Consider the following 23,942-nt stretch of genomic DNA (forward strand, 5'->3'; position numbering starts at 1 on the left):
ATGAACATTTATCATAGTCAAGGTCAGAACCAAAATTCTCATGCCTGTTCAATTTAGCAGCCTAAATTCAAAGTTTCTCTGTGCCAGACTGGGATCCACAATTGAGAACTGGGTGTCCAAGGAGAAGCTAGTGCCACATCAGGGTGAGTCTGAAAATTGAGGTTGCCAAGTGAGCCCAGGCAGCCAGAAACTGAGCTGTCCAAGTGAGGGTAGTTCAGGAGGGGCTGCAAATTAAATAGGCCAATTACAGAAATTCCATGTCAGAAATAGAGGGGTCTTGGACTTACAAAAGTGTTAGAGTTGGGCTGCTGTGGAGAAAGGGAGTTTCTGTCCCATTTAAGGATATTTTTTAGAGCCTTCATACTTGCCTGTGTCCTAGTTTAGGCATCACAGCCTTCTTTGAGTCTTAATCTGGTTCTGCATCACAAGGTACTGAGAAAGTACTGATAAAGTTTCTGGCAATATTTTTGTTTTTAAGATGCTGAAAATGCATTTTAAAAGGTATGCAATTGACTGGTCCCCAGGATAATGCTTCAAAGTCAGGAAAGGGCAGAGGTATCATCTGTATTTTGAGAAATGCTTCTTCACATTGCGATAACTTTGACTGACTGTGAGGGAAGTGAGGAAAGACACAAACTGAGGATGTCTGGAGAAAACACAGCACAGGAATGTGTGGGTAGCATTCTGGAGCACAGAGCACTGTGTCTCTGTGGAGCTCCTCTGAGCTTCTACAGGAGCAGCTGTGAGAGCTTCGCAGGGAGCCCAACCTCTCTTTTCCCCCATTAAGCAGAGAAAACCACCACTCTTTGAGAAGGAAGACAGCAAAGAGCTTCCTGACGTGTGAATACCTCCCCACACAGGGAGCCAAACTGGTGGAAAGCACTGGAAAGAAGCCGTAAGTGGTGGCTGCATTCCACGATGGATTAGATCATGTCTGTGCCTGCAGTGTGCCAGTGCTATTACTGCACAGCCCCTTGGTGTCCCCCTGTGTGGCCATGGTGGTGGGCAAGGGGACAGGCTGCTGAAGCATCCCCTGCTGGGGATGGCACTGACAGATGCCATCACAGGCAGCTCTGCAATGTCTGGTGTGAAAAATGTGCAGAAGTGGAAAAGAAAGTTGAGGGAAAAAGAAACAAGGAGAGCTGTCCTCCAGAATTACATCTTCAAGGTCTTCATGGGCCAGATTCTGCTCTCAGGTATAGGAGTGTAAATGCAAACCATTGACACAAACTTGGGTCCTTGAGCAAATGAAGAGTTGCTGGGGGACTGTGGTCTGGGAGCCTCCTCTGGGAAACAGGGGGCTCCATGACTGTAGAAAACAGACTCAGGGTCAAGCCTCCATGGTCGTGGTGGAAATAGGGAGGAAGGTCAGGAACTTACTAGCTCTGGAAGCAGCCAGAAGTCACAGGACTGAAATAAGAAACCAGAGGGAAAGGCACAGCCTGCATGGGCATTATGGGCAACGAAAGATTTCTTTGGAAACCTTTCCCCACAACCAATTTTTTCTCACAGGAGACTGGAGTTTTCTCTGGTTTATCAGTGTTCTAAGAAAACTGCGCCCTAGTTTGGTGTGGCTAAGAGAGGAAAGGGAGAGTTGTTCTGCTTTGGGCTCTGGCCAGTTTGTGCTTCTGTTGCATGCACTTTACACAGTGTTCTGAAGCAGAATTTGGCCCAGGGAAAGGCTGGAGGAGAAAAATATAAGAGAACCAGTAAGAAGCAGGTTTTCCTTTTCAGAACTCTCCTGTTAGCTTTTCTGTGTCAGGTCAGTCTCCCGCAGTCTTCCTTCCACTCTAGCACCATCCTGTTGTCAGCAGAGCTACTGTGCATTTACCCCTTCACAAATGAGAACAGAATTGAACCTTCTATCTGCATCTGACTTTTGTGTGCTATTTCTCCTTAACACGTAGAATAACCCTAGGGAAATTAAATGGGATCCAAACCACTTCCTTCCTGCTTACATATCTCCTCCAGGAGCGAGCCTGCACTGCAAGATGCCAGCGCATTTGCTCAGTCAGGAAGGTGGTTCTGCTGAATCGCAGGATAAGAAAAACTGGCATCATCATTTCATACAGAGCTTATTCTGTGGGGAGGCAGATGGCTGTGGAGCCACAAAACACCCAGATGAGCAAATTCAAGTGAATTTGTTTACTGCTATCCCCATGCCATGTAAAAACCAACACTGCCTCTGCTTCCCACTGGGGTGTGAGGACAAAATCTGTCTGTTCAAAGGGTGACCACTTTAGAGGGTTGCTTCCAAAGGAGAAATCCATCTGCTCAGCGAGGTGTCTTGGTTTGAGCAGATGAGCTTGGTGCCAGCCTGGACCTTCTGGGGAGGTCAAACAGTGCAGAATCCCACAGTGGAGCTCCATTCTGCTGGAGCCCCCAGAACACTTCCCTCACACCTTCCTGGCCAGCTCCAGGTGGAAAGAAGTGCTGTTAGCAGCAATGAAGGCTTTTTGGCAGCTCCACAGGAGGAGGTAGTCTCCCTGCCCATGGCTGCAGGCTGGATAGCAGAGGAGCAGTGGCACAGGCTGGCTACGACCAAATTGTGCAGCACTTGGTTCCCAGTCCTCTTCAGCCCCTGTGGATCTAAAACATGAATGTAGCATTTTGATGGATTTTCCTCTATCTCTAATACTCCAAGTGGAATAACAGAGTAGTGGTTTCACAGCATCACCCTGGGAATCAGGGTTTCCTGCCCTGAGAGATGCCCCAAGGGCACACTTTGAGGACGGGTTTGTGACAGAGGACTGTAGGACATCCAGGCTTGGGCCAGGATATGCCACAGGAGTTTTTGAGTTGAGTCTGGGAATAAATGAGATCTGAACTTTTCCCCGGGGCAGGTTTGAAGACAGCTAGTGACAGCAACCAAAAACTGAGCCACGCAGTAAGTTAATAAGTGGTGTGAGAAATTTGTGCTGGAGTGAAGTTCAAGTTTGCAGGGTAGGTGTTTCTAAAGTGTTATGTGATGTCTTCTGCCGTGGGAAGAACAGTGCCTTTCTCTGGTGTGAAGCAAAGCAAACAGGAGTTCCACTTCCACTGGATGAGGTTAATGCCATAACACTGGTGAAATGACGGGTGTTTCCACATGCAGAAGTGTAGGCTGAATAAGAGCCCAAATCAAGCAGTTTTCTAACAGACAGTGACTGTTCTCACTATGTATTTTTTAATAGACAAAATTCAAAAGGGCTGAGAAACTATGAGAATAAGATGACTTCTTTTTTCAGGTTGATGAAATTTATTTGAATTAAAAAAAAAAAAAGAAAATAAAAAGAAAAAAGGAAGAAAATCCGATTGAGGGAAGACTAAAGATTTTGCACATCCTTGTTTGTAATGCAATAGTTGTCCTATGCGTGTGTCATAGGGAAGACAACTTAAGGAACACCAGGAAAATGATGCATGAGGTCCAAAGAGATAATCTCACTGTGTATATATTTTCTGCAGTGTATATGAAGATCTTAGCAGTAAAGTCTCTTCCCTTTGGACTCTGAATGTATGATAAGAGCCTGTCTCTGTGCAGAGCTGACCTGTGAGGACTGCTGTCACAGATCAGCTGCTTAGCTGACTGCAGTGGCTCAGAGGTGCTGCATCAGCATGTTCAGAATTCACTTGCCAGTCTGTGAGATGCCACCTCTGCCCCCAGACGTCACCCTTTTTGTATCTGCAGACTCAAAATTCTCCTGAGATAGAGTCAGTACCCTGCATGGGGCCTGGTGGAGATTCACACTCAGACAAGACACGCCAGTGAGCCAAAGCAGGAGGGGGAGCAGCACTGTGGCAGCATATTTTCCTCCCAGACTACTACACGAACCAACAAATTAAATGCATTTGCTGTTGGTATGGAATACAAAGTTAAAAACTGATACCCCCAAATTCTTGTCTAACTGTCTATCACAGGCTCTTACAGTGCCAAGTGAATGATGCCAAGTAACTGACATAGGAAGAGGTCCTCACATGAGCACATTGCCAGCTGAAGTTTCTGCTACTGATCTGACTGAAATGACAGGGAACCAAACAGAAGATGAAAACATGAAGATGTTTATGAAGTTGCAGTGCTGACTTCTTATAAAAAGTCTGGTTTTCAGAAAGAGGGATGTGATTGAGTAGGCAAGATGGTTGAGATGAAATGGGAATTTATGGAGCGAATAACATGGAAGAACATGGCTTTGCTTAGGCCACTCCAGCTTGTGATGTGTCCCCAAGCTGGGCAGAGAAGCACAATTGTGTGCTTCACACACAAAGTGTGTTTGCACATGTTGCACACATTTCCTCCTGCATGCACTTCACTTCATAGTTCACCCAAACTAAGCAAACCCTCCTACCCAGGCAGCCCCAGTCTTGCATTCCCAGCCTGTGTGGTGAAATGGTCCCACTCCACCATGACAGGCAGGGGAGAAAGGGTGGGTGGATGTTTCCATGTCCCTCTGCTAGCAGGGCAAAACAAAAAAACCTTTATTCTTCAGAAGCTGATTTGCTCTCACAGCTCCAGGTTATAATCCCTTTTGGTGACATCACAGGTACTGCTGAGGCCGCCAAGGTGATGTCACAATGAGAAGCTTATGACTGTAAATGGGGAGTAGGTCACAAGAACAGATGACCTCAAATTAAGCTAATATCCTGTCATTATATAATGTGTTCCCAATACTTATATAAATGTGCCACTAACAAGAAAGAAAAAAGGCCCAATGACCTATCAGGATATGTGAAGATGTGTGTAAATTTGACACTTGTCACAGACTCACAGATTCTTTATTAGTGTGTCTTGCCTCTAAAAATCTTCCTTCTATCAGCTCAGTTTTTAAATCAACCTCTTTCCTTATTTAAAGAGAAAAGCACAAAAGTTCTCTATATTTTGACATGTCCAATAATCACATACATGCTTAGGCATAGCAAAGTATCTCAACCAAATATAATCTACATTTTAATGTCACAAATGTGTTAAGTAATTTGACCATACAAGAACATGGAACTGTGTCTTTTCTGTGAAGACCTCTGGGGTCCTTGGGGAGTACCATAGAATGGGTGTATATCTGAAATGATCTAATTATTACCTGCTGTATTCTTATGATAAATAGGAACTAATAAAATTGAAAACTATATACAACTGTATCATAGAAAAGATTTACTGCAGCTATAAAAATGATACTTTATATGCTGAGCTAAATTCTTTGAAGTTGGAAATAATGTTCAGAATCTCTAAGGCACTTTTTTGTAGATGTCTTGTCTCCACTGTTCTGCAGGTTTATTGTTTTCTATGGTCAAATATTTATTACATTTTATCCTGGAAAGTTTTTAATGGATTCTTTTGCTTTGATAGGATAAGAAGCACATTTAAATGCCTCTAGGGGTAAATTATTTCACATCAACACTTTCAAACACAAAGTCTGGATCTTCAGTAAGTTTTTATATTATGCAAGTAGACATTTAAGGTACTTAATACTTTCTAACCTCTAGTGCCCTTTTTACACAGAGACAGGCAGTCAGCAGGGATTAATCTGATCCTAATTAACCACAAACTCTTCTGATATTTGGTCAGTGCACAGTAGCGTGCTGCCAGGTACACAGAGGTAAACTGATCTGGATTATCTGCCGGTGTATGTGCTTCATGGAGGGAGGTCTGTGCTCCACGTTGTGGGTGAGCCAGATACAGCTTCAAACATGCGACGGGGAGGCTGCTGAGCAAAGCTGCAGCTGCAAGGAAAGGGGAAAGCACTAATCAGAAGGCCTCTTCTTAATGGCTTTCTATCAACATTTCATTCTCACAGATGGCATTTGTTGGTGTGGCACCCTCTCAGACCAGATCCCTGCCTCCACCCTCTCCTGATGCAGGTGTGGCAAGCAGAACAGATGCTCCAGACAAAATTTATTAGAGAAGTGCTCTCATTGAGTCACGAGGTGCATAAAGAACCCCCTTGCTTTCTAAACTCTCTCAGAGAGGAATCTAGGTGCAGATGGATCCAGTTTTTGCCCCAGACTCTATGTTTAAAGGATTATACAGGTGTAATTGAATCTTTGTGCGAATTTGGACCGCAAGATTAAGAAAGGAAAACCAAATATATTTATTTAAATAAAATAAATTATTTATTTTATTGATGGTGATAATTATAATGATTAGACTAAAAGACCTTAATCAGAATGATTTACTACAGAGTACAGATAGTAATAACTACTAGTGCAGTGCACCATTTATTGAATAAATACTGAAACAGCAATAATGAAGCTAGCAAAACAATCAAGTAGAGATTGATGTTACTCACCCATACTAACAACTGTGGGCAAATCTATTCTGCTCAGCCTTGGGGGAGTCCCCAGCCAAGGGAGGAGTCTCCACACACACTCCTAGAAGGGTTATATGAGATGTGCCTGCCATTAAAAAGTGGGGTTTCAGTCCCATGGGAACAGTTGCCCCCTCTGAGTCGCTGGTGTTGGGAGGTGATGGTGCTCCACTCTGCCGGGGTCGATTCATCCTCTACTAAGGCAACAGAGAAAACTGGGGACATGAGGTGGCAGGGAAACCTTACTGCAGAGCCAAAAGAATTCCTACCCAGTGTTAATGATGGGTGCTAACAGCTCTGGTTCTTGATCCTTCCAACAGTGGCATGGCCCATCACTTGAATAGGGATCCAAGATAGTAAAATGAATTTTTTGGGGGAAGGACAGAACAGGACTGGCTGTCTGCAGGCTCTTCACAGACCCTCAGCTCTGTGGGACCATGGCTTTTGAAATGTTGTCATATTTGTGATGGTCACCCAGGCCTTATGCATTAGATCAAGGCAAGCTGATAGGATCACCCTTACAGCTCAGGGAAACAACTTTAAAATTGAATTTTTTATTCAGTATTGTTGCAAATGTTCATACAGATATCAAGAACAAGGAAATAGCAGACCAAAAGTCAGGAGAGTAGAATGTCCCAGAAAAGGGATCCTGAAAAGTTAACTTGCTGATCCTGACTTAGCTAACACAAGGCAAATTCTCAAAGGAGCTACATGGAATTTCTTTAATTAAAGTGGCGATCAAGGCACCTGCAGTCCCTCTGAGCATAGTGGGATTCACTGCTTAGGTTTTACCTTTGTTCAGACTGCTCCAAAGAGTAGAGCCAAAAGCCAGCTCAGGCCATGGGAGTAGGCAAGCGCATACTCACGTGAACAAGTGTTGGTTTCCAGGGTAGTTTGTTTGCTTTCCAAGCTAATTCTTCTCTTTTTCCCCTCAACTCTGAAGCATTCCTCTCTGAGACATGGTAGTTCTTGGAGATCAAGAGAGTTAAAATAATCCCCAGAGAGGCAGTAATTTTGGGAAGCTGACCTCTCTTGTATCAGTGTGCAGTCTGCCTGGTATCCAGCCATTAGCTCTTTGTGACACAGCTGGAAACAGGCAGGAAAAGAGAGCTGACTTCAAGCTGAGCTTTCAGGGCTGTAATGCAGTGCCGGTTCCTTCAGAAAACAAGCACTGCTTTCTCCTCCTTTAAACAGAAGTCTGTTGGAATAGGCATCTAATAAAGTACAATTGTTTTGTTAATGTTTCTCCATAGTAAGTGGGAGTATATTAGAGCTATGCTTGGAGACACAAGCTCAATTTTGCCTTGGGAAGACTGGAACACTGCACGGCTGGGGGTCTTGTGTGAAGCCACAGAGAAGGCATGTGCCATTCACTACAGGATGTCTGCTGATCTTTCATCTAGAGTTGTTCTCTGTGCACTTTTGTCCAGAGATGCCTTTCATGCTGGGACCCTCAGCACTGTCATATTCCCAGCCCCTGAGGTTGTATATTTGGAAACAGTATATCTGTTTTCTGGAATAAAACAAAATTAAACTGTTAAACTATCTTGTTTCATCAGACACACTACAAATAATAGAAAAGAAAAAGTGTTAAAAAGCTAATTGGTCTGGTAGAGGTTGCTTCTTCAAGGGCACGACAAAGCACTGATTCTGCTTGAGATGTGGCACAGCACATATGATCTCTGCATGACTGTTGTAATTAAATGTAAAACATTTATTTCTCAATGCTTTTTCCCCTCCATGCTTAATGTCTATCTGTTGCTGCTTGGTCTCATAAAAACTCTATTAATTAAGAAAAAGTGTCAAAGGACCAGCTAATGAATGAATGAATGGATCCTGAATTAAGAAATTTTTCTTTTTCAATGTTTCCTTTCTTTTAGATATAAAACAGCTATAGCCTTAAGAGCTTTTGTCAAATATGGGGACATTTAATGTTGCAGTTCCTTGGAAAATAAGACTCTTTACTTCAGCATTTCAAGAAGACAAAAAATATTCATAGATTGTTTGAGGGAAAAAAGAAAGCGCTAGCTGTTGTCACAGTGTCAAAAGTAATTATTTTTGATTGATCCATTTGCCTTGATCTTTATGACCCTCAAGAATTTCAAATACTTCTCAGTCAATCATTTAAATTCCTCAGTTAAACCCCATACCTCATTAAATAAAGAAATAAGGGGGGGTCTTGATATGCTTTTCTTTTGGCCTGTCACTCCAGAGTCTGAAAATACAGATCATGGAATCTTAAAGTATTCTTAGTTTTCTTTTCAAATAGCAAAAAAATGTTCTTCTATACAGTTCATCACATTCTCTTCAGTGACACTTTCTTGCTGGAACCGCTTAGGACTAACTCCAAGGACCACCTTCAGTGGTGGAAAGAGATTCTGAGGCACTAAATTTACTGGTGACTGTGCTAATGTCACCAAACAACAAAGGATTGTACGGTGAAAGGCGAAGGGAATGAAAGCAAGGGTATACTTAGAAGACATATATCGAAAAATCTAAGATGTGTGTGAACATTTTTGAGTGTGTACTGACTTATTAAAGACTGAGGTCTAATGGAAATATTGCAGAATGGGAAGAGGACTCAAAGTATCAGACTATGGGATAGTGTACAGTATATACACTGCACAGATGCTGGACTTTTTCAATGTTCAAATTATGCAAACAGAATAATTTCATATCTATTTCATCATATCATGCACCCCTATTTATATATAAAAGCCAACTCTTGCCCTGATCTGTGTTTTCCCATGAAAAATCATTTCTCATCTGAGAGTTCAGCCTAGTTTTCTTTCTGCTTCTTTAAGATGGCATAGCTGGTTTGTTTTCCATTTCCAGTTTTTCACCTTTCATCTGCTTTTCCCATTCTCTCGTGATGCGACAAGAAAAGAAATACAAACCAGAATCTGGACCTGGAATGCTGCCACAGGGGAAGCTGAAATCAGAAGCAAATCAGAGCCATTTATAAATCAAACCTGAAAAGTGTTTTGCTGCAATTTGTGTCTCACATTACTGTGCACTGTGATAACTTAAAGAGGAAAGGCATCAAACAGTCAGGTTGTAAAAAGGCTCAGAGTGCTGGCATTTAAACTTAGTCCCCAGAGAGAGCCCAGACCTCTCAAGTTTCTCTTCTCCTAGCAGGTAAGATCTCAGGCAGCATGGTGGCCCTTGCCCAGATCTGATGAGTTGCCCCTGTCAATAGCCCTGCTTCCCCAGGGCAGCAGAGCAGCACTTAACTCCTCTGGTGTGTGTCACATCACACACCCTCATGTGGCCTATGGGGATGTCCCTGCCACGTGCACATACAGCTTGTGCAGAAATGTGCTAGACCAAAGCTACAAAATTTGCAAATCTGCTTTCTTGTCATCCTACTTTCCTCTCAGGCAGCACTTCCCAAGCTCTGGGATAAAAATTGTCCCCTTGGAGAACATCAGGTGAGATACCTTGTACTGCCACGGCAGTTCCTGACATCATCCAGCACATCTGATGCCCTTCAGCAGGACCTGCAGTCTTGTACCTGTGCTTTTTGCCCCGTGTAAAATCCAGATTGCATGTGGCATGTCCAGTGAAGCTTCCTAGAAAAACAATTATTATTTCAGTGGAAAGCTGTTGCTCAATCCCTGAGACTGTTGTTCCCCAGAGTCTAGTTCTGAAAACCAGCAGTAAGAAATAGGATTGACTGTTATTTCTATTGTCTTTGGGAGCATTCTCTTATATAATTTAATTTAATTTGATTTACTTTATGTAAAATTTTTTTCTAGGTAACATTTTTTTCATGTACCCAGAATCTTAACTCCTGTTTCACAGATTGCAGTCTGCTGTCTGTACATCTCATCAATCCATATCTTGTCTTCTTTTCTTTTATGCCAGCCCTTACATGATTGCACATAATTTTCAGAAGATTTCACATTTTGGAAAGTCCATATGGTTGTCAAAATCTTTTCTGATGCCACTTGTTTATGGCTTCAAAATAATCAACACAGATTCACGCATCCTTTTTTTTTTTCCCCTGTTCCTTCCCACAGTCTCTTTTGTACACAACTCCAATAAGATTAAATCACTTTCTCCTCCAAATGATGCTGCCAAAGTTAACACATCAGCAGAGAAGGCTTGGAGCAAAAATCTGTTCCATCTTGCTATGCTCTTCATTCATGTCAGGCTGCAATCTAGCTGTCACTCTAGAGAGCAGCCAATTTTTCTTTGGGGAAGGAAGGAAGGAAGGAAGGAAGGAAGGAAGGAAGGAAGGAAGGAAGGAAGGAAGGAAGGAAGGAAGGGAGGAAGGGAGGAAGGGAGGAAGGGAGGAAGGGAGGAAGGGAGGGAGGGAGAAAGGGAGGGAGGGAGGGAGGAAGGAAGGGAGGGAGGAAGGAAGGAAGGGAGGAAGGAAGGAAGGGAGGAAGGAAGGAAGGGAGGAAGGGAGGAAGGGAGGAAGGGAGGAAGGGAGGAAGGAAGGGAGGAAGGAAGGGAGGAAGGAAGGAAGGAAGGAAGGAAGGAAGGAAGGAAGGAAGGAAGGAAGGAAGGAAGGAAGGAAGGAAGGAAGGAAGGAAGGAAGGAAGGAAGGAAGGAAGGAAGGAAGGAAGGAAGGAAGGAAGGAAGGAAGGGAGGGAGGGAGGGAGGGAGGGAGGGAGGGAGGGAGGGAGGAAGGAAGGGAGGAAGGAAGGGGGGGAGGGAGGGGGGAAGGGAGGGAGGGAGGGAGGGAGGGAGGGAGGGAGGGAGGGAGGGAGGGAGGGAGAACATCAGTGGGGACTGGCAGCATGTATCCAAAAGAACTCATCTGCAAAGAAAGTGGCTGGAAAAGCAAACCAACCCAGAGCAAAGATTATCCTGGAAACCTGGAAACCACTGTGCACTTGGGCCCTGCTGGCAACCTGGATAGCTTCAGCATCCTTATCCCCCAGGCTGATGGCTTCCTTCCACATTCCCTACCTCATCCTAATCCCTCAAAGAGCAGAATATTGCACAGCCCCACATGCCTGAAGCTAGTTCACCATCTGGGGCTAGAAAATGGGAGGAGGGTCACAGATGGTTCCCGTCTTTCTGCTCCTCTCCTGCCCTGTGGCTTGTCCCAGCACTGCCCTGACCTCATGGCCAGCTGTCTGGCCGCAGCAGACCTGGCAGTGGTTGTATCCATTGCTGCCTGAGGCAGCCCCAGAAGTCCTTGCTTCAAAACTTCTGCAGAGTCTTTACACACGTGGCAGGGTGGCAACTGGCATCCTCACCCATCCTGTGGGAAAACCACAGGGCAATCAGCTCTTGAAGGAAAGCAAGGCAGCAAAGTGTCAGGGAGAGGAACTTGAAGGGCAGAGGCTGCATTTCTGTGGCTTTACATGGCACAACAGGGGAACACTGGCATCTAGTCAAATTCCGTAAGCAGGGGAACAGAGTAATTAGTTAAAGCTTTGCTTTCTTGTGACAAAGAACCCCCCAAAAGTAGGAAAAAGTGGGACTCATAACCATGTCATGGTAAACCATGTGAAAAAACTCTCTTGCTCCTAATCACAGCCCAGTTTACATAAAAACATGTCCATGCAACAGTACATGTGAGCTGCAAAAAAAGGCTGTTAATTCGTGGAAGCAAGAGGAATTATAAAATTGGTATTATGTGTTGCATTCTTAAAGAGTATCTGTTCCGGGCAGCCCTGTCCCCAGGTTCATTACACCTAAGGAGCAGGAGCTCTCCAGTAGCACTGCTAACCTCACAAGAAGCATTGTCTTGGCAGGACTTGGGTCACACTTAGCAGATTATCTCCGTACCAGGAGGGCTGAAATTTTCATCAAAGTAAACAGAGGAATTCGTGACAGGCAGCCGGCTTACCGTGCCGTGCTCAGGGGCTCCTTCCCAGCGGATGCTCGGCTCCATCCCAAGAGCAGCCCCGCGGGCTGTGGCTGCTTCCTCGCCCTTGGTTCCGGCGCAGGGAAAGCACACAGGAGATCCCTTCGGGTCACGGAACCACTCACCGGGCTGTTCTGCTCCCCAGCTTCGCGCTGGAAGGGAGGGAGGGCAGAGAGGCAGAGCAGCGGGCTGGGAGCGCAGCACGGGCGCTGCGGGCAGCTCAGGGTGAGCCACGGGGCACGGAGGCTGCGGGGCAGCGGGGCAGCGGGCCGGAGCCGGACGGTGCCCCGGTGCCCCGCGGGCGGCACCGCCCGGGCCGGCAGCTCCGTGCGCTGCCCCTCGAGCGCGCCAGGACCACGAGATGGCACTAGGCACTTGTGCAGGCTGCTGGCTTCCCGGCGTGGCTCACAAACCTGCATCGCTGCCATCCCGTCACACTGCACAGGCACTCCGCGGTCCCGCAGCTGGGGACGGCGTGATTCTCCTGCCGACCGGTCAGCTTTGGCGATACCCATTTCCATCGCCATTTCATTATGCGCCGTTAACTCGCCAGTTTTCATTTATGACTGGCAGATTGGATAGATGGCCTCCACCTGCCAATCTATTTTTCCATATTATGCACCATATATTCAGGAGGAAAGGGATTGAAAAGGACATCTGATTAAAACGGCAGCAGGAGGAATGGGAGGAGGAGAACCTTCCTTAATGCAGGAGGCTGGGCCACAGCAGGGGCAGGATGCACCTGCACAGCTGTGAAGCCCTCTAAGACTGCTTTTCTGCGGCCAAATTGAAGCAACACCGCCTATCTGTAAATTGGTGAAAAACAATAAAAATATTGCAGCGGTTTCAATACTGTTCTTGAGCTCCAAGGCCAGCCCAGCACTGTTTGAGTTGGGTCCACAAGCTTCCGAGACGCCCCACAGGTCACTAGACACAGCACACTGCAGCCGGCCTGGCTTCCCTCCTGGACTGCCGCAGGATCCGTTCAGCGCTCGGACACAGCCAGCCCACAGTGCACGGGGCTGTTATCTGAACTCAAGCGAGGACCGCACTGCAGCCCAGCTGAGGTGTTTTTTACAGCATGACTCTGAGAGGCTGAGTTTCATGCTGTGGTATGTCCAAGGGAACATGGGATGACAGGAAGATGCAAAAAGCCTGGTGGGAGTGTGTTGGAGACAGAGAAGCCAAAGCTTGACGTAGCCTCTTCCATTGTGGGGACAGTCCTAGGGGTGAAGGGCACCTCCAGGAAGTATCTTGGTGAAATCTGCTTGAAGTGGTCCAAAACAGAGACAAGCAATCAAACAATCCAGTGTCTGACCCTACTCCCTGTCCCAGTTCTATTTACTGCTGAAGACATATTCCTCCACAGGATTTATGCCTTGGAAGGCTACCAGTCTTTCCAAAACAAGCAGTCAGACTCCTCCACAGCTATCTCCCAACCCACTGGTTTCTGAACTCAGGGGGACACAATCCTTCCCAGCTACTGAGGCAACATAGCCCAGAAGCCTGCACTGACTTCTGGAACAGAAAGTGCTCAGTGAAACTGTCTGTCTGGGTGAAGGCTACAAATAAATGTGTCTCTCTTCTCATGCAGGGAATGAATTCAGTGCTGCTCATTGCCCTGCCCTGCTGTGGAAACCTGAGGAATTAAGAGAGATTCAACAAGAAATCTGACAAATTGAGGGAGGATAAATCCATTGGTAGCACAATGTAGCAGTTGGTCACACAGTGATCTGAGCAGTTTTTGGCTCAGGAAGTCTGAGCTCTGGGTAAATTTAGCAATTTGCACTATGCCTAATCCTGGAAGTTGGGAAAGAATGCCACAGGGAGGATTGCTCTGTACTCAAATGACACCTGGGCTCAGATGAGAGACAAGTCACTATCCAAACACAGAGAAGTTTGAGGATTTTTTTTGGGAAGAGTCAACATGGTTTTATAAAAGGAAATCACACCTCTTAAATGTATTTGGGGTTTCAGAAGGCATCAACAAAGGGGTGTAGAGCTAAGAACAGTTTTCCAAAGCCATTCATCAAAGCCTTTGGAGGAAATCCTGCTGTGATGGTTTAAGAGGTAAGGTTATGTGAATACTGGGCTGATTAAAAGGCAGGAAACAGAAGGTAGAAATAAATAGCCAGTTCTGACAGTGGAAGGAGGTTGGCAGTGGAGTCATGCAGGGATTTGTACTCAAGCTTACATTGCTCAGCATGACTTAAACCTGGAAAAAGGGGGGCTTTGTGAGATGGGAGTTTGTTGAGGTTATTAAGCATCCAAGACAGTAAAAATGATGAACAACTGGGGAAGCTACAGAAAAATCTCACAATAGACAGCAACTGGGCAATAAAAAGGCAGATGAAATTCAATGTAGCTAATTCTAAAATTAATTACATCTTAAAAATATCTTATTTTACATACATGATAGTAGGGTCTCAACTGACTTTTTCTGCTTGGGAATTGGACTTCAGGGCTATGCAAATATCTATGAAAAGGATATTTTCATATCCTCAGTGCTCAGCTGCAACCAAAGTAGCAAGTTCCATTACTAGGAGAGAAACAGAATAAAATGGAAAACACCTTCAAGCTGTTCTGTACACTCGTACAGTGCATCTAAATCTCCAAAAACTATACATATTTATGGACCCTCTAGTTCAAAAAAGCACACAGCACAGAAAGGTAACAGAAGGGTCACAAGAATGAATAAAAGCATGGAATGGTTTTCTTATGAAGAATGAGTTACTGGCTTAAGACTTCTCAGCTTGATAGGAAAAACAATTATCTGATTTCTGCAGTAGTTAACACATGCAGTGTTTGAAACTGCTTCCTGAGCCCTTTGTGAGGTGGGACTCTCTTCCCAACACCTGTGTAGCTCCATTCTGTTGGGCAGATGGGATGGCCAGTGCCAAAGCTCAGGCTGCTGAACCTGAAAATCACTCCTGGAAGACCTCGGCTTCAAACACAGATGATTTAGAAATATGATGAGGCAATTGGGTCCAGAGCTTTCATGGCTGGATACAGGTTCTTTATGGAAGGGTGGAAGACGGCGATGAGGCTTGTGCTCTAATCGACTGAATGGCACGGATTCGTGCATGTTTGTGGGGGAGCAGAGGGTGAAACACTCAAGAGCTCATGGGTCAGGAGAAGCCAACAAAAGGGATATTGTTGTGGGCATCTCCCACAACCCAATCAATCAATAAGGAAAGACAGATAGAACCTTCCTTAAACAACTCAGAAGTTATTCAGGACAGACTAGAACATTTTCTGTCTTCTGTAACTGGAAAAATCTGCCAACTGGAAAAACCTCTGCCTTCAGTCACAAGGTTGTCACTCACAAGATGTTCTATTAGGCCTGCCATGTGTCTGTATCTAGCAAAGTTCTGAGGAGAAAATTACTAATCACACTAGAAGACTGAGTCAAGGATGCAGAAAGCTGCACATACACAAGTCCATGGGGCTGGATGGGCTACCCACTGATAGTGCAACAGAAACTGGCCAATGTGATGGCCATGACTGATACACTGAAAAGCAAGGCTACCACTCACAGAGACCTTCACTGGCTGGAGAAAGGTGCCAGTGAGAACCTCAGTAAAAGCAAATGCAAGCCCAGCACCTGGCATGGACTAACCTGGTACGACCAGCACAGGAGGAAGCATCTCCTGGCTAGGGAGTAGGAAGAGACCTTGGGGTCCCAGTAAACAGCAAACTGAACTTGGTTAAGCAGGGCAACCTTGCAGTGATAAGGCCAACAGGATACTGGATGGTTGAAGCAAGGGAGCTGCCATCAGGTTGACAGAAATTCTTTTTCCTGGCAGCTGAGCACTCATCATCCACATCCATACATCTGTGTAGAGTTTTGGGATTGTCAGTACAAGAGTGATATCAACAAACCTGAGAGAATTCAGAGGGTCAGGGAGTGAGAAGACCATGGCTGCAGGAGCAACTGCAGTCTTCCAGCACCTAAAGTGGGATTATAGAGAAGACAGAGCCTGGATTTCTAACAGGTACTCAGTGAAACAAGAGGGAAAGATCACAATTTTGAACATGGGAAATTCTCACTGCAGATTAGGAAGCAATTCTTCACCATTACAGCCGGTAAACACTGGCACACATTGCCCAGAGACACCACGACATTGCCACCTTTAGATACTTTCAAGTATCACCCAGCAAGGTCCTGAAGAACTTGATTTAACTCCAAAGCTCAAGGCTTCAGCAGCTTTGTGCTTGCTTTCAGCAGATACTTTGGATTAGATGATCTCCAGAGGCCTCTTCCAACTCCCAATGTTTCTACAGCTCTGTAAGTGCCATAAAAACATATATAAACCCCATAATGTTAAACCATAAAAACCAAACAAAGCCAAACCTACACAGCTTTGCATATACAATGTAATCCTGACATGCAGAAGTGTCCCATGGGAGGAATAAAGAAATGCATTATAGGTAACACCACACACTGATGAAAATAAGAGGAAAGGATGATTATGAAGACCAGAGTACATCAAACAAACCCAGATGGGATTTGAGCATGCAAGATTACCAATATGTGTCACAGCTCCTATTTTACCATTCAGCTTTACTAGAGAAAATTATTTACAACACCACAGTAAGAATCAAAAGACCCAGTCTACAGAGGCTAAACTGGGTCCAACAAAAAACATTTTTGCTGTGTTTATTTTGTAATTATCCCACCAACACACACTGCCAAAAGCTGTAGAGCTTGTGGCGCTGCAGTCACTTTGGAAGCCTAGTTAAAATACTCTGTAAGTCTGCAATACTTTATAAATGAACACACAGAAGGTTACGTACAACTGACTTTTCATCTCTATTTTATTTCACAGAAGCAGTGCATTTTGGGGTGAGAAGGAGAGAAAGTTCAGGAAAAACCTGCAGTTCTCAAAAGACACTGTTGATAATTTAACCAAATCAATAAGTAAATGCCAAAATGCCATGAAACTTGTGCATAATCAAGTCTCTGAAGAGATGAGCCCCTTCTTAAATAATGGGAAGAGAATTAATGAAGCCTACCTTCAGTGAAACACGCTTCTAATCTGACTTTCTTTTTACAGACAGAAAGTTTTCTGTACACTATCACCTCTGTTTTTCCTGACAGTAGGACACTCATTTTTTTACAAGATTTGGTTACAAGCACCATAATGTAAACAATTAAGACTTTAATCTCTAGTTAGGTATCAGTAAACAGAACAGAGACAGAACCAGTGGGGACAGTACAACCACAGAGTCTGTGGACACTCATTTGGCTCTCTTCCCATCAGGATTAATAACACACACAAACGTCATGACTGACACTTGAGCTGTCCTGTGCTTCCCTGTGGCTGTCCAATACCAGTGCTTCCTGCTGCAGTAGGCGACAGCCCCCAGATGTGATGGACTCCTTCTAGAGGCATGCCTTAGCAGAAAAGTGGTTCAGAATCTCCTCTTCATCAAAAACCCCAATCAGCTTTTTGTCAGGAGTGTTGGCACGATGCCAGGATCAGACAGCTACATCAGCTCAAATGAGTTTTTTATTTCATGTCCAGATCAAATGTTTTCTGTATTATTAAAATATTGTGAAAATAACAAGATTATGGACAGAAAATGATGAAGCATAAATTTAAACCTGTGGATGCTGACTGTCCTAGGCATCACTGTATGGTGAAATGCAAGCTGATGAAAAAAGTGGCTAGTCTGACTTCATAGTGTTTTATATATATTTTGGCAGGATACATACAATAACAGGGGAATACAACTTTAGATAAATCAGGTTCACATGTTCCAGGGAGGGATTTGATCTAAAGGTCATAACAGTCAGAGGAAAGACTGCATGAGGTCTGAAGGAGCATAGGAGCAGGTAAACACACCATGACAAATTCTTCATTAGTGCTATTTTTGGTTCCAGAAAGAGAACAGTTTACCCAAAATTGCAGAAAGCCTAAACAGTTTTAAAGGGCAGGAGAAGACTGATACTCTTCTGTGCTCTTTACCTTAATAGACTTTCCTATTTATTCATTGTCTTTAGCACAAAAGATAAAGTCTACCCATGGTAAATGTTATGACAGCATCTCACAGAGAGGAGACTTAGATTTCAGTTTGTTGCCTTTTCTCCTGTGTGAAGAAAATAACAGCAAAAGGAAAAAGCCTTGACTATCCCTCTGGCCTCTTCTGGACTCAGGCTGCAGATTCCTCCCCTAAAAACTGTACTCATTTTCCTTTAGACTTTCTTTCAGTATAATTTGTAAAAACCATGCACTTACCGAAACAGGCCAGGGGAGCAGTTCCACTTTTTGTAACTATTATTTACAGTATGTGTGTGCTTTTCCACCACCAAAGCAAAAATTCTTTTGCTTAAAATTACTTGGCAATACAGCAAATATCTTTCTCTGAAAATGAGTTTTTATTCCACATACCACAATGCCATCATGGTACGTCTTCAGCATTTACACCTGTATATAGGTTACATCCAGCATTATACACACACCTTTTAACATGGTCATTTTCCCCAGTGGCTCAACCAGAGGTGTGATCAGTGACACTTGTCAGCCAAAAATACAATTTTCAGAATAAGCATAATAAAATTTGTTTATATTACTTAAATCCTGGTGAAGGTACTTAGCTGTCATATTAGCAACTTTTCAGTTACTTTTTTTTTTAATACCAATTTAACTGGAACAAAACAGGTTATCAAAAATTCGTATTTTAAAAACATCTTCTGAAAGCCAGAAAATTTGACTTGTTTTCCCTCTGGGGAGAGGTATTCAAGAAGAAACAAGTTTTATCCAGAAAGAAGTATGCTTGCACTGGAAATATGAAGAAGAAATTTCTGCATGAATCATTTTTAACAGAAAAGTAACAACCCATTAAAAAGCAGGGAGCTGTCTTTTATTTGGGTCTAAGGGTGTAGCAATATATAAAAATGCTGTGTTATCTTTCTTGGTTTGCATTCCAAAAAGGTAAGCTGTATTGCCTGAGTTAGGAGTAGCAAACATGGTTTACTCAGGTTATCACAGCCCAGAAAACAGCCCAGAGCACTCCCTCCTAGCTGAACAGGATGGGCTTTCTGGGTGAGGGGGCTGAAAATGTTCTCTGAAGTTTCCCTTTTGGCACTTTCTGCATCCTGGTCTGTCCAAAGATACAGTGGACTTTCCTCTTCCCTGGGGAAGGAGTGACACTTCTTCTGAAGAAGTTTCTATAAATACATTGGCAGCAAAAGGAGGGCTAAGTAGTCTCCATTCTTTGCTGGATGCACAGGGTAGCACAGTGTCAAGGGATGAAGAAAATGCTGAGGTACCTAATGCCTTTTTGCCTCAGTATTTAACACCAAAGCCAGCTGCCCCCAGCATACCCAGCAATGACAGCTGGAAGTCAGGGTTGAGGGGCTGAATGAAGTCCCCATCATCTGTGAGGAAAAGGTTAATGACCTTCTGTCCCAGTTAGACACACACCTATGTGCCCTGATGTGATGCACCTGAGAGTATTGAGGGAGCTGGCAAAAGATCTTGCCAAACCCCTTTCAACCCTTTTCCAGCAGTTTTGGTTTCCCAGAGAAGTCCCAGTTGACGGGAAATTAGCAAATGTGATGCCCATCTACAAGAAGGGCTGGAAGGATGATCTGGGGAACTACAGGCCTATCAGCCTGACCTTGGCACTGGGGAAAGTCATGGAGCAGATCATCCTGAGTGCCATCATGTGGCATGTACAGGACAACCAAGGGCTCAGGCCCAGCCAGCATGGGTTTATGAAAAATAAGTCCTGCTTGACCAACCTGATCTTTTATGACAAGGTGATCCACTCTGTAGGTGAGGGAAAGTCTGTGGATGTTGTCTACCCAGACTTTAGGAAAGCATTTGAAACTGCTTCCCACAGCACTGTCTTAGAGAAACTGGTTGCTCATGGCTTGGATGGGTGGACTCTTAACTGAATAAAACTGGCTGGATGGCCAGGCCCAGAGAGTGGTGGTGAATGGAACTAAATCCAGTTGGTTGCTGGTGACTGGTGGTGTTCCCCAAGGCTCAGCTCTGTTTCACATCTTCACTGATGATTTGGATGAGCGGATTGAGTGCATCCTCAGTAAGTTCATAGATGACACCAAGTTGGAAGGGAGTGTTGATCTGCTGGAGGGCAGGAAGACTCTCCAGAGTGATTGTGACAGACTGGATCAATAGGCTGAAGACAGTCTTGTGGAGTTCAGTAAGCTGAACCAAACTGGGTCCTGCACTTGGGTCAAAACAATCCCATGCATTGCAACAGGCTGGGGGAAGAGTGGCTGGAAAAGGACCTGGTGATGCTGGTCAATAGCCAGCTGAACATGATCCAGCATGTGCCCAGGTGGCCAAGAAGGCCAATGGTATCCTGGCCTGTATCAGGAATAGCATGGCCAGCAGGACCAGGGCAGAGATTGACACCTGTACTTGGCACTGATGAAAGCTGCACCTTGAATCCTTGTGTTCAGTTCTGGGCCCCTCAGTTCAGGAAGGACATTGAGGGGCTGGAGCATGTCCAGAGAAGGGCAATGGAGCTGGTGAAATATTTGGAGCAAATGTCTGATACGGAACAGCTGAGGGTAGTGGGATTGTTTAGTTTGGAGGAAAGGAGGCTCAGGGGTTATTACCTCACTGATCTCTACAACTACCAGAAAAGAGGTCGCAGTGAAGTGTGGGTTGGTCTCTTCTGCCATATCTTGAGTGCAACGACGAGAGCAAACAGCCTTAACTTGCACCAGGGGAGGGTCAGATTAGATATTAGGAAAAAATTATTCACTGAAAGGGTGGTCAGACCATAGAATAAATTGTCCAGGGATTTTGTAGGGTCAGTGTCTGGAAGTGTTCAAGAGGTGACAGGATGTGGCACTTGGGGATATTGTTTAGGGGTGATTATGGTAGTGCTAGGTTGTCACTTGGACTTAGATGATCATGAAGACCTCTTCCAACCTTGATGTTTGTGTGATTCTGCCCCACCTCACCACTGCCAGCTCTCAAAGTTTGGAAGGAAACTGCTTCCTCACAAAAAAACTTTTTGCCTGACCCTGCTGGGGCTGCGCTGCTGGGACCTGCTGTGCTTAGAGCTGCCTTTGGAATCTGTGAAAGAGAAATAAGACCCCTTTATTTTCCCACCTTTCCTGAGTTAAGGGAATTTCTCAGAAAAGCTAAAGCAGTTTGGTTTAGTCTTCATTTTCTGCCAAATTAAAATGGAATACTACATGCCTCTTCTGGCATTCCCTTCACCATCAGTCCAAGGGCTGGCCAGAATATGTCCACCTTGTGCTGCTGTGCAAAAGCCTCTGTGCTGATCATATCCTCCAGTACAAAGACACAGGGTGCAATCTCAGACTGCTTTACTGTACCCAGTTTGGGAATGCCAGTCTCAGATGGTTCTGAGTATTTTATTCAAATATTTAACACACTTCTGCATCACCTTCTCCTCAGCAAGGAACATTCTCTAAGCTCAGGGTGGACCCACTGCTGTCATTCACAAGTAGAACACGTTTCCTCTGGAAGGTGAAGGTTAGAGAAACCTCAGATGTAAAATTCTTCTTCATTAACTGGTGAAGCTGGGCAAACATGATCATCCAGAGAACAGGGAGCTGCTCTCAAGGGCCATTTGTGTTGCTCAGAGAGAGATGCTGACATGAAAGAGCTGGAAGACCATTCTGAAAGAGAAGGCAGTGAACCATCAACTGACTCAAAAGTATTGCACATGGCTGATACAGGCCTTCCACTTGTGGCTGCCTGTTTAGCCCTACTGATAGTTTGTTTCTGGGATGGAAGAGAGTCTTCCAACTCACTGCAAAATCCATTAAGGGCAGAGTATGCAGAAACCACAGACAGGTCTGAGAAGGACAGCTTCATCCCTGTGTCCACATCAGTCTCTTGGGCACCCTCTAAGTCATCAATGTTAAGCTTGGGGCTGCATTTCCATGTTTTTAACCTGGTTGCAGGTGACCCAGTGTTTAAAAACTGAAATGGTTCGCTGAAATGAAATGTCTCTGATGCTGAAGAGGAGTTCACTGTGGGCAAGCAGAACAGAGATTTGCTTCGTTGAAATGTCCAAGAAATGCTGGAGGCACTCCTGGATCTGCGTGTGAAGTCTTCTACATCACTGTGTCTCAAGTCCTGCTGGGAGAAACCAAGATAATGACCAAGGCCATTTGTGTGATGTACCTTTTTTTGACCCATTTCTTGTGGCTGTTCAGAGACAGATCGGTGGCTCTGAGGAAGAAAGGCTGGCAGAGTGGTGAAGTGGGAATCTGTTGACACAGATGGATATGGTTGCTTGTTCTGCTTTGCAGACTTCCTACACCAACTGTGTGCTTGCTGCAGTTGGGAGAGGGAGAGAAGAAGATCACATTAATACAGAATTGGCAGTTTTACAGCCCTAAGTCTCCATTGCTGAGTTGTTACTGCAAATAATAACGAACCAGACTTCAGTCAGTATGCTTGCAGCAAATGTTTCACTGCAATAACAAAGACAAACCACCCTGCCAAAATCCCAAATATTTACATAAGGAGCCTCAAAGAAAACAAGAATAAATGGTAGAGAAGCCTTGCCTTGTTGGCTGAATTACGCTAGCTTGAATTTCTCACTTCCTATTGACTTATTCAGATTCATTCATATTCTGTCTTCCAACATTTCTACCTTAGTGGACAGCTTAAGAAAAAAATAAAGAAGTGGAAGAAGTATATTATATAATTATAATTTCTCATTTCTTCCTTACTTTTTTTTTGTTTTGTCCTCCTTTAAAATATCAGAAAGCCTTCAGCAAGCAGGCTCATTCTGTCTTCTCAATGGAAATTTACTAATTCTTTCAACTCTTTCACATTTTCTTCCTTACCTAGTTAGCTCTATTAACTAGCTCACAGTGACATTACAGACACACATTAAGTTTGCTTGTAGATACCTAGACTGAAGAACCAAACTCATGGTTGTGATCCAATTCTGGACCTGAATCTCAGTCTCAGTTGCCTACCCACCAGACATTCAAGCATTTGAACAGGGAAAGCAGCTGTGACAAATGATGACCCAACATCCTTCTCAAGAAAGAGCTGGAGCAAGGTGGCTTTCCTATGGAACTGATGTCTGGGTAACTGAACTGTGTTTGAGCAATCATAAGGTTTTTCACCTTTGCCCTTATTTCAGTAAGGCTTTTAGAAATTAGCCTTTAAAAAAGTTTAATTTAAAGTCTTCTTAATAGAATTTCTTGCATAATACAAAATGCAAGATCATACCCTTGAGAATAAACAATAATCTTAGCTATGGAACTTGTCAGTTGGAAACAGGAAAGGAGAAAGAACTGGGTATCCTGATCTCTTTCTGCTATTAAAGCAACAAGGCTGTGACAACATGGTATTGGGCAGTCTCAAGTGAGTTGAAAAAGCACTTTGGACAACACTGTTATGGCCTCATCTGGAATACTGCACATGATTCCAATCACACCTATGTGAAAAAGAATAAATTTGAACTGAAAATGATGGAGCCACAGGAAAAAAAAAAAGAAGATGAACTATCCATTAAAAAACCAGAACCACAAACTAATAAAAGATTTCTAACAACAACAGAAAGAGCAGAATCTTCTGGGGTAAGTAATGGATAAAGACAGAGCCTGCTCATTTTAACAAACAGATTATATGACATGACAGAAAGAACTGAGACCTGGCAACCAAGGAGGTTCTTTGTACCCAGTCTCTAAAAGAGCTCCATACACTGCTGCTTCTAACATCTTGCTAATGCACATCACATTGTCTTAGTGACCCAGATCTGTCATAGCCATATTCTGGTTTTTATTGAAGTGATTCTATAGGCAAAAAAAAGGAATTTCACATCTGAAAAAAATGCTTGGTTCTTTCATTATCTCTTAC

At 44.2% G+C, this 23,942-nt stretch overlaps 1 protein-coding gene and 1 long non-coding RNA gene across 2 annotated transcripts in view; both read right to left on the reverse strand.

The window, feature by feature from the left end:
* Positions 1–5,105: 5,105 nt before the first annotated feature.
* LOC137469413 (uncharacterized) lies at positions 5,106–12,173 on the reverse strand. Its single transcript, XR_010996484.1, has 2 exons — positions 12,085–12,173; positions 5,106–7,788 (listed from the first exon to the last, which is right to left on the reverse strand). It is a non-coding gene; the product is annotated as an uncharacterized lncRNA (long non-coding RNA).
* A 6,546-nt stretch (positions 12,174–18,719) lies between these two features.
* The window catches only part of FAM124A (family with sequence similarity 124 member A), a 39,438-nt gene continuing 34,215 nt past the window's right edge, over positions 18,720–23,942 (reverse strand). Inside the window, exon 4 of the mRNA XM_068182122.1 lies at positions 18,720–22,400. Coding sequence (XP_068038223.1) covers positions 21,603–22,400 — 798 coding nt within the window. The 3' untranslated portion in view covers positions 18,720–21,602. The remainder of the gene's footprint in view (positions 22,401–23,942) is intronic.

Source organism: Anomalospiza imberbis, chromosome 2 (assembly GCF_031753505.1).
Source record: "Anomalospiza imberbis isolate Cuckoo-Finch-1a 21T00152 chromosome 2, ASM3175350v1, whole genome shotgun sequence".
In the NCBI taxonomy this organism is placed as follows: Eukaryota; Metazoa; Chordata; class Aves; order Passeriformes; family Viduidae; genus Anomalospiza; species Anomalospiza imberbis.